Here is a 10,448-nt window from a genome sequence, read left to right on the forward strand (position 1 = left end):
TTATCAACGATCATAAATTACCGCAAATATTCTGTGAAATGCAAATAAAAACAATTTGTTTGTAAATATCTATCCGAACTTTATTAATAGGGCGTTTAACATAGATTATTATTGTTTGGGCGATTGGGTTGATCTATCATGTACATAAATAGCTATTATTGTGGTAGGCTAAGGGTGTACGCTTGTATATAGACACTGTACCGATAAATGCAAGAGCCAATCGATTTTTTCGAATCGCTTGACGCCTAAAGAGCGGGAAGTACATATATAATATATATATATTTGAACAAATTTCTTAAAAAAAAAAAACGATATACACTTAATAATTTTGCTCGCGGTAATACCCCTAGCATAAATTTTGATCTATATCGCTAAATACAGATGTCTAAAAAGCACATGGCGTGAATTTTAAATTCAATTTAAAAATTTTTAAATGCAATAATGTAACAAAATTGTATATATGCATGTATGATGGAGAAACACCTGCGCAGGTGTGTGTGTGTGTGTGTGAGTGTTTTTTTGGTGCTTGCTGAGACCGTTATTTCCTTTCGCAGCTCCATAAAACGGATTTAATATCTCTTCTTGATTTTGTTTGTTTTGATGTTGTTTTTTTCTTTTTCACTTTGTTTTTTCTTTGTTTTTGGAGCTGTCTGTTATGGCCACCGGTCGATTATTATAGGGTATAATAATTTGAATTTTCATCACAACGTTGAGAAGGTATTCATAATGAAGAAATGACTAGGCCGACGAGCTGGTTCTTTGGGGGATTCGGAGATTAGGATTGCGACCGGGTCTTGGACCGGTGCTCAGCGCCGCTGCTGACCACGATCGTAGAACAATAAATATGCCGGCACACTGAGTACCTCATCAATTGATACCTCACGTACAATGGTATCCGATGTATAGAACCAGCTGTAAGTGTGAATATTTATAAGGTATAGCAATTTATATATATTTATGGATATGTAAATGTATATGGCTCATCTCCAATTACTTACCGATGTGCATTGCGTAAGGAACCGCGTCGATAGGTCACAAAGTGTCCGCTATTCGCCTCGCCGGAATGTACGACCACAGCGAGCAGCCGATACAGATTCTTTGGGAACATGGCACCGAAGCCTTCGCCGCCAGCACCGCCGCCATTGTTCATGGGCAGACTGGAGGAATACAGCGACATGGTCGAGCCCCAAGGTGTGCCCGCCTAAAAAGAATACACAAATTGATTCAGAGTGGGATGAAGGAGTAATTTCGGTTAGACTCACCTGACTGTTTAGATGAGGCTGCACAAAGCTATATGGCGCCATGGACAAGCTCTCGGGAAAATGCACATAATCCTGCCGCTTGCACACCTGCCCGGTGGGCAGCCAAACGGTGCGCGCAATGTGGATGCACAGGCAAGCTGGGAGCTTGGCAAAGGTCACAGATTTGGTGTGCATTGTTGTCTCATTGCATGAGTCGCATTTGACATCGCTCAAATCCTCGGAGGTAATGTACTCGCTGAGCAAGTGGCCCAAGCTCAGTCCAGTGCGCCGCTGTGAGGGCAGATTTAGGGTGATGCTATCGAATTTATCATAGCGCACAGCGGACTTGGAGCCGCAGCCATTGCAAACGATTTGGGCGCCCATAGCGCCTTGAAACGGATGCGCCACCTGGCTGGGCATCATGCTCGACCAAATCGACACACGGCCAGGACCGCGATTCAGACGCTCCAGCGAACGGCAGGAGCTCGAGACGCGTCGATTGAGGCCCTCGCCTTGGTGCTGCTGTTGCTGCTGCAGCTGCTGCTGTTGAGGTAGGCGAGGACGTGAGAGACGCTCGTTGCCCAGCATTGGCGAAACGTTCAATGGCTCCGCCTGCGTCTCAAAATCCAAGCCATAACCGAATGGCAGAAAGGTGGAGGCGCCGCCAGCTCCAGCCGTTGCTGGCGTCATAATCTCAGAAGTTTCTCGTTCACACACCGAGGCTGGTGAATCTGGTGTGTGAGCCTCGGAGCGGACCAGACGCTGTAGGCTGGTTGCTTCATCATACTCCATATTAAGGAAATCGGTTAGCATGGCACTGGATGGTCGATTGGGCTGATCGCCAATGCGTTGGCCAGCCATGTTGCAAGTGCGATAGGCAGCTGCTGCGGCTGTAGCAGCTCCTGTGCCCATATCCAAGCCGTCGCCAGTGTCGTTACCAACGTTCATTTGATTGCTCGCAGTGGCCGGCAGCAGGGCATCGGACAAGCAGCCCACCTGCTGCGGCCGTGTGGCCTCCTCCTCCAGTGATGAGAGCAGCACATGGAACAACTCATGTGCATCATGCTCCTCCTGCGGTATTACCCAGCCAAGTGTATTTAGGGCGCGCAGCACTGCGCCTGGTGAATGGGGATCACCACGCAGTGTGGCGTGCGTGCCATTCACCACCTCCAGGGTGCTCAGCATGGAGCTGATCAAACTCTTGCGATCAGGCGAGGCACCATTGTACAACTGCAGCCAGGCAATGAACTGTGGACAGGCAGCCAGAGCCTGAAGTAGTGTATTAAGGAAGCAGGTGCGGCCAAAATTGTGTAATCCAGCAATTTGGCCGCGGCGCTGACGTAAACGAGAGCCTGGCGATAGCCAGAATGGATATGGGGAGAATTAGTGTGAATAAATGCAGCCAGTGTTGCACAACACTGAACGACAGAGAACGAAAACAAATCGAACCCAACTTACCCGATGGGCCCCAAAAAACGAAGGCGCCCACAACGGCGGCCACCGTGACACCGGCGGCCATCAAAATCTTCTCACTTTCCATTGTTGTGATTCAGAAACAGGGCTATGGGCGGGCAGGTAGGAGGGGATGGGCGGGAGGCGTTGCACACACTACGTTTAGCACTACAACATCGATTGGCATTAACAACAAACACACTGCACTTGGCCAATGTTACTCCTCTGCTGCAGCTTCTTTTGGTTGTGTGTGTGTGTTTGCGTGTGTGTCTTTTTGTTACCACAGCTGTTTGGTTTGCTTTTATAATATTAACATTAAAGCCTAGAAAAAAAAAACCTGAAATTCTTCTATACTATTGTGTGTCTGTCTGGTGTCTGATGTTTAGTGATTGGCCCTGCCACATCGTCGAATTATGCACTCGACCTTTGCCAGACCGTTGGCTTTTCTACCAACGGTCTGGTAGCATATGACACATGAGCTGAGTCTGCTGCAACAGTCATAGCAGGCATAACATAGTTTTTTCGTTCTATAAATATTATGTGAACAAAATATATATCAAAACGAATTTTGTGCTTGTCGCAGTCAGTTCAAATTCAGTTAATAATTAGTTTGTAATTTTTTCAAATCGTCGGAAATTTTGTGAACAGTTAGTTGATATGTATAAATAAATTCGGATACGGATATTTAATTTTTTGCTTGACCATCATATGCGAGGTGAGGTGCATACTGGCTTTTATTCTCGAACGTTGTGGAACATATGCGAATAACAACAACTGCATTTACAACAACAAAAACCAGAAAGCAAACACAACAAACAAAGCTGGCCTGCGCTTAGTTGAAATTGAAATCGTACATTCATAACAAATTATTACTCACATTACAATTTGGACATCGTAAGCACGAGTAGCGTACGGGCAAAAAAAAAATGTTTTAAAATTGTGGAAATGTGTTAAAAAAAAGAAAACAATAAAAACTGAAAATTAAGTGGTATTCAACAAATTCCAATTTTGAAGAAAAAAATTTTAAATTACACAGTTCCTATTGGTGGTAAGTCTAATTGATGCAATAAATTTTTATATATGTATTTGTGTATTTAGTGCGAGAGAATGTGTTTGCAAGTGTCGCAATTGTGCCATCCCTTTTGTCCCCAACCACCCAATCGGGCCGTCCTTGTGTCCATTTCACAATATAATACGCACACGCACATGTATGAATGCTTGTACACACACATACGCACATATACATGCAGACACACAGCTGCTTGCTGCGCAATAGTCGAATTCTCTGCGTTTCTGTTTTCATTGGCTGCTTTATTTGCGCCTCTTTGTTTATATCAGTCTTTCGCTGCCCGTTTGTCGATTGCCATTGTGCAATTTGCTTCGCTTTTCCGTTTTAATTTTGGAAACTGTGTCAGCGCCTCGGATTCAAATTGCAAGAAATTTTCTTATATGTATATGTATACATTTTCTTTTCTCTATATATGTACAGATGTACGTGGATACATGCATATGTATATTATTTTTGATCTGTGCTAAAGATTTGTATGCTCCTCTTTGACGCCTTTGTATGTGTGTGTGTGCGCGCACGAAAAGTGGTTGGATTGCTTTGTTACTGTTTTCGCTGCTTCTTTGTCTGACAAAGACACACACACACACACACACGCATATACATAACATACACACTCACTCGCATTTAACGGTTATTGGCTTGCATTCTGTTTTAACGTCGCAATTCGTCAGCCTTAGACGCAGCTGACCCTGAGCTAAAGCCAAAGCCAAAGCCAAGCTGTGCGCTTTCCAAAGCTCTCTTTGTGCGCTTCCTTTTTGTAAACACGGAAATTGAGACGCAATTGCATCAAATAAGGAAAAACACGCTTCAATTCCATATTTGCAGAAAACCAGTTGCACGACAGCAACAACAACAGCGGCAACAACGGACAACAAAGAACAACAAAGAAGCCAATTGCAGCAACCACAAAAACAAACTTCAAAACTATTCAACTGGAAAAGTGACAAACGATCCGAACAATTCTCAGCTATTCTATATTACTGTATTACAAAAAATATATTGATGATAAACTGAAAAGTCTGGAAATTCCAAGCATTTGGAGAAAGTGTGCAATCAAATAAGAACAGCTGAAGTCCAGACCGTTACTAAAGCCAATCAGAAAACCAACCGTCCGATTGGGCTTTACATTCAGCTTTACAAAAAATCATCAAAATGGAGGCCAAGGACAACAACAAGGAGCAGCCCCAGCAGTCAGACAATGAGGTACGCACGGATAGCGAAAGCTCAACGGATAGCATGATGCGCTTTGTGCTGCCCAGCCTGGATGGTAGCCCCCCAAAAGTGGTCACCATGGACGAGGTGGCGGGCATGCTGAAGAATCTCAAGAATATGGAGCTTGCCCACGAGATAGCACTCAATCCGGAGTTTAAGCTACAGCCATACGAGCCCCCCATGAACAGGTGAACTAACTCGAATCTCCCCCATTCGCTTTCCCTTTCTAACTTACTCTTAATCCCCGCCAGCTTGGAGGGTCGCATCAAGGCGATGGTACACAAAGCATTTTGGAATCTGTTGCGTGAGCAATTGGAACGTAATCCACCATCATATGATCAAGCCATCCGTTTGCTGAGTGAGATTAAGGAGGACTTTCCGCAGCTGCTCTCGCCGAACAATACGAACGCCTTGTCGCGCATCAATGCAACACTAGATGAGGCGCTCATCCGTCAGCAGGCGGAGCGTGGCACGCTCGACTTTAGGTCCTATGCCAACTTCGTGATTAATCTGTTAGCCAGCATGTGCGCACCGGCACGCGATGAGGCAGTGGCCAAGCTGCGAGAAATCGACGATGTGATCGACACCTTCCGCGGCATACTGGAGGTCATGGCGCTGATGAAACTGGATATGGCCAACTTTATGGTTTCGGCAGCGCGCAATAATATAGCAGCTAATTCTGTGGAGTATGAGAAGCAAAAGTTTAGTACATTCTTGCGCGAATATCATGGCACTGGTGCGTATACCCTGTAATTAGTAGGAAATTGAGGAAGAATGAGTGTGAGAGAGATAGATTAATTAAAATTAGAAAATGCAGTAGGTTAGAATGGGGCATGGACAAGATCTTATCTCAATCAACTTGTTTTGGCTTGATCTAAAAAGGCTTGTTCGTCCCACATGATCTAAAGGGTCTTTCCCTAAATTTGTGAAACAACTAGAAACTTGAAGGAAGAAAGTGAGCGAAAATGTTTAAGCTGATTTGACCTAAAACAAAACGTTTCCGTCCCATTTGATCTAAAAAAATACAAAACCTTAAAACTTGAACTCTCACAGCTTCCATACATAATAACAATAAGATTAGGCACTCGTAAACAAATATATAAAACTAATTGGCTTTTCGTTTCCTTTTTCCAGTTGGCTTTCCCGCCACCGAGGACTGGCTGCAACGTGCACGCGCCGGCTGCAACAACAACGAGGAAATCCTTTTCAATGCATTCAAGCAGCTGCTGAACTATCCGGCTGACAAGGAGTTTCCCGAACTGCTGCGCATTGACAAGGAGCGCTTCGAGGGTCTCAGCTGGCGCTGTCAGCGTCTCATTTTGTGCGCTGCGCTCATATCCATTGCACAGGGCGTTCCAATCATATCGCAGCGCCGTGAGAATCGCATCGAACTGGCCAAACAGCTCGACATAATCGTTCAGCATGTCAAGCAGCAGGAGTGAGTGAGATGCACACACTACTGCCGAGCCATTCACTCATCTTGCTCTCTTTCTCCCCCTCCCATAGTCAGCTAAGCTCTGTCATCGACAACTGCTACGAGCAGATTCGCTCGTACATAAACAAATGTCTGGAGAAGGAGAAACTGCAGCTACTCAGCGAATCGCAAGAGACACAAATCCAAAGCCAAGTCAAGCAGCTGATCAACAAATCATCACCTGTGCGCACGCTAATGGGTAATAGAACCACACAATGTTTTTGAGACAAGCGCTCACACTGTGCATGATATATTCTTGTTCCAAATTCGGATCAGGTTCAAATCAGTCTCTCGCTTGCTAATTTAGTTCTTGTATGGAAAAGTTGTTTCTTTTTCCAGATAAGTCGATGCCATTTCGTATTCACATTCTTAAATATTTATACTAAATATTAAAGACTGTGAAGGGGGCATTTGTATATAAAATCTTTAATCTGTGCATGATATATTCTTGTTCCAAATTCGGATCAGGTTCAAATCAGTCTCTCGCTTGCTAATTTAGTTCTTGTATGGAAAAGTTGTTTCTTTTTCCAGATAAGTCGATGCCATTTCGTATTCACATTCTTAAATATTTATACTAAATATTAAAGACTGTGAAGGGGGCATATTTATATATAAAATCTCTAATCTCTAATCTTCTAATCGAAATATTAGTATAGGATTCAAATTTAGTTCTAGTATGAACAGCATTTCTAAAAAATCAACTGGTCTTATATTCAACACTTATACTCTTTTACTTAACACTTATACTCTTGTAGAATAGCTGTACTTATTTGATAGCTTTCCGTAATGGAAAATACGAGAGAGAAAAGAGGAAAGAATATATGCACTGCTGAGCAAGAGTATTTCAACTGCGGCACGCCGAGTTGCACTTTACGCTTTTGTTGCTAATCGTTGGTTTTGTTTTGTTACAGCCAATCGTATGGACGGCTTTGTGCGCGTTGCTTTGCGCTCGAATGGCAACATACCGCCGCCGCCCGCTGGCTTCGCTGACTTTGGGGAGGAGCTGGTCGCATTTATTGCATCCTTCCGCCGCTTGGTATCCTACAATCACGCCGTATTTGGAGAATACTTCGTGCAGCTGCTCAACAAGCAGCGCAACAGCGCAGAGCCAACTGCGGACGCTAGCAACAGCAGCAGTAACAGCCTCTCGTCTAATATGGCCCAAACAGCCAAGCCTTAGGAAGAGAGCGAGATACTGCGAGAGCGAGAGCGAGAGCGAGAGAGTGTGTGTGCGTGTGTGTGGGGAAGAGGCAACAAAATATATTTATATAACCATGCTGCTGGGATTAAGCGTTGGAGGCAAAAAAAACACATAGAAAAAAGAAAACAAACACCAAAACAAAATGTTGAACGTTTAAGCTATCGATCAAGAGCTAGCCTCTTGTTGATAGCCAGCCAATAGACCCAACAAACAAAAACAAATAACAGTAACAACGAAGACAAACAACAAATGAAGGATATGAATACGTTTTATGCTGCGAGTAGCAACATTTTATGAAACTGGGTGCAAGTGATATAAAGCATCTACTAAATAACAACTAATTGTATACTTGCACACCCATACACCCATAGACCCGTACACCTACACACCCACACAACTGCACACCTGTTTGAGGGCTGTCTGTGATAAATAAGAATCTAAAACAACTGTACGAAAGCAACTGCTAGCTATATGAGTATGTTAACATACAGACATATATGTATGTATATAATGTATATGTACATATATGTGTGTGTAAGGACACGTGGGCACGCCCTCACTGAAAACCCAAAAGAACAATGAACCCCAAATCAACAATTGGCAGCTGCAAATGGACTTAACATTTAACATAAAATTTTATTTAAAAAAAAAAAAGCAACTAAATTTTAACTACACTTTAGAATAGAAAACAAAATACAACTGTATTAACATTAAATAAGTAAACATAATAAAAATACATATACAAATTATACACATATACATACATACACATATACATATGTATGGATAAATATAGATATATATATAGAGGGAGCTCTATATATATATGTGCTATGCGACTGTATTTAGTTATTGGTTCTACTTAAATGATCCACCGTCTGAAATGTGCTAAGATCGAAAAACATTTATAGATGTGTTGATGGAAATAGTAGTTTTATCACTGAGTATTGCTATTATTTTCATGAGCATTTCTGTATACATATACTTATGTCTATATATAATAAAAAGATTATTAAAACATTAAATATTTGTATTTATTAATTAAAACGGTAATCCTTGTAGAGGAAGTAGTTCGCCTGATTTTACCGTTGAAAAGCTCTGCACGGTACAGTGTCACACCAATCCTGGTAAATATTACATTATAATGGTCTGTTTGTCGTGCACCAGCAAAATAATAATATTTAATAATAATGTAATCCTTAACCGCTGACAGTAAAAGTCTTATTAAGCAGCTCAAAAAAGGGGGAGAGAGAGAGAGAGAGAATGATCTAAGCTAAGCCAAGTTTATGACCGACTCTAGCCTGGACTCGAACCCTAAGTGCTGGCTAGCCCTATGTACAATGAATACGAATTTCAATTCATCATTGCCTCAAACCAAATGTAGAAATCTTCATAAAATAAATTTAATTCTAAACGTATTAAAAAAAAATAAATAAATAAATAAAAAAAAAGAAAATAATAAATTAAATAAATAAAAAAAAAAATTAAGAAAAAATAATATAAATAATAAATGGTCACGCGCTGGATTCGAACCTAGGCATTACTGTGTCGCAGACAGCTGCTTGACTGCAGCGCCATCACAGACCCCCGTGTGGGTGGGCGGTACGGTAGGTGCGAGGGTGAAGTGGGTAAGTCAGCAAGTGAAAAGTCCCCAAGCGCTAACTCGTCTGTTAATATAGCTGCCCATGGCGCAGCTGTTTCAGCGCAGCTTGCGTTGCTCGATGCATGGGCGATGCGGTTCGAACTTCGAACGCGGCGAGCAAAATCGCAAAATCGGAAAATTGCAAAATTGCTAAATCGTTTGTTAATATAGCAGCTGGCCAATGGCGCGTAGCTGTTGCCTAAACTGCAATTTTGCTCAGCTCTACGCTCTGAGCAAGTTCTCGTCGCCCATTGTGAGCGCACCGGGGCTTCGAGCAAAATTGGGGACCGAGCGGTTCGTTAGAGGCGAGGCGGCCGCAAAAATTAAAATGTGAAAGAATAGGAAACATGTTGTCTGACTCTCTGAAACTCAACTGCCTTAAAATGGTCTTATATATAGTAAGGGAAAAAAAATAAGAGAAAACTTGATCATTAGTCAGCACCACCAGCACAAGCACATATAGAATGATGAATGTAATGCATGAAGCTAATTTCGATTTGTCACCGACAACGACCGCTCAAATATCGTACCACTGGAGACCATTAAAAAACAATAGTATAATCACTCAATATTTCTATGGGCTGACTCAGCGGCATTTGGCGGGTAGTCGAGGCTTGGCCTCGATGCTGCTGTGGGTTTGCCGCAAGCTGTGCATCGTGCCGTTGCATCTGTTCATCTGTGTTGCGACTCAGTCGATGGGCCAGAATGGACGAGCCGTCCGAACGAAGCGAATTTACGGGGTATCGGAGGGCAGTGCTATTCCAACTGATGGTGCTGTAGTCGGTGATTGGCTGCATTTTCCAGCCACTACGCCGGGCTATGCAATCAGCACAAGTACAATTGATTCTGAACTAATGCATGATTCAGCGCAGCGCTCACTTGTCTCTCACAGCTTGAGCTTAAAGCTAACTGAAGCTCAGCTCTGTGCAATGAACAAAGTAATTGAGCGCTGCCAACTAAATTTCCATTACAAATTGGTTGGCAACAATTGTCAGAATGTTGCCCACGATATTGTCGAAATGCTGCGCAGGCCGAGCTATAGACCTAACTGGGTGTCTGTCGATAGTCATGATATTTATTTAAGAGAATTTAATTATCAGACATCTATTTGAAGAGTGCCCAAAGCACAAGAGAAATTGTAAATATTTTTTTTTTTT

General features: G+C 42.7%; 2 protein-coding genes across 3 annotated transcripts; one reads left to right on the forward strand and one right to left on the reverse strand.

The window, feature by feature from the left end:
* Window positions 1-54: 54 nt before the first annotated feature.
* Window positions 55-3,183, reverse strand: Usp30 (ubiquitin specific protease 30). Its single transcript, XM_018015490.2, has 4 exons — window positions 2,700-3,183; window positions 1,263-2,593; window positions 999-1,201; window positions 55-912 (listed from the first exon to the last, which is right to left on the reverse strand). Exons 1-4 carry the CDS (start codon window positions 2,779-2,781, stop codon window positions 807-809), a joined length of 1,722 nt encoding a protein of 573 aa, XP_017870979.1. The 5' UTR covers window positions 2,782-3,183; the 3' UTR covers window positions 55-806.
* Window positions 3,184-3,263: 80 nt separating this feature from the next.
* LOC108619131 (T-complex protein 11-like protein 1) lies at window positions 3,264-8,674 on the forward strand. 2 transcript variants are annotated; one of them, XM_089476064.1, is made up of 7 exons: window positions 3,264-3,408; window positions 3,493-3,741; window positions 4,588-5,162; window positions 5,226-5,710; window positions 6,109-6,412; window positions 6,481-6,647; window positions 7,360-8,674. In XM_089476064.1, the coding sequence occupies exons 3-7, from the start codon at window positions 4,915-4,917 to the stop codon at window positions 7,626-7,628; spliced, it is 1,473 nt and encodes a 490-aa protein (XP_089332190.1). In that variant the 5' UTR covers window positions 3,264-3,408; window positions 3,493-3,741; window positions 4,588-4,914; the 3' UTR covers window positions 7,629-8,674. The 2 variants fall into 2 exon arrangements, with proteins under 2 accessions (XP_089332190.1, XP_017870981.1); XM_018015492.2 differs by lacking the exons at window positions 3,264-3,408; window positions 3,493-3,741 and adding an exon at window positions 3,992-4,125.
* Window positions 8,675-10,448: the final 1,774 nt, after the last annotated feature.

This window comes from Drosophila arizonae, chromosome X (assembly GCF_054131065.1).
Source record: "Drosophila arizonae isolate 15081-1271.41 chromosome X, UAZ_ARI_1.0, whole genome shotgun sequence".
Taxonomy (NCBI): domain Eukaryota; kingdom Metazoa; phylum Arthropoda; class Insecta; order Diptera; family Drosophilidae; genus Drosophila; species Drosophila arizonae.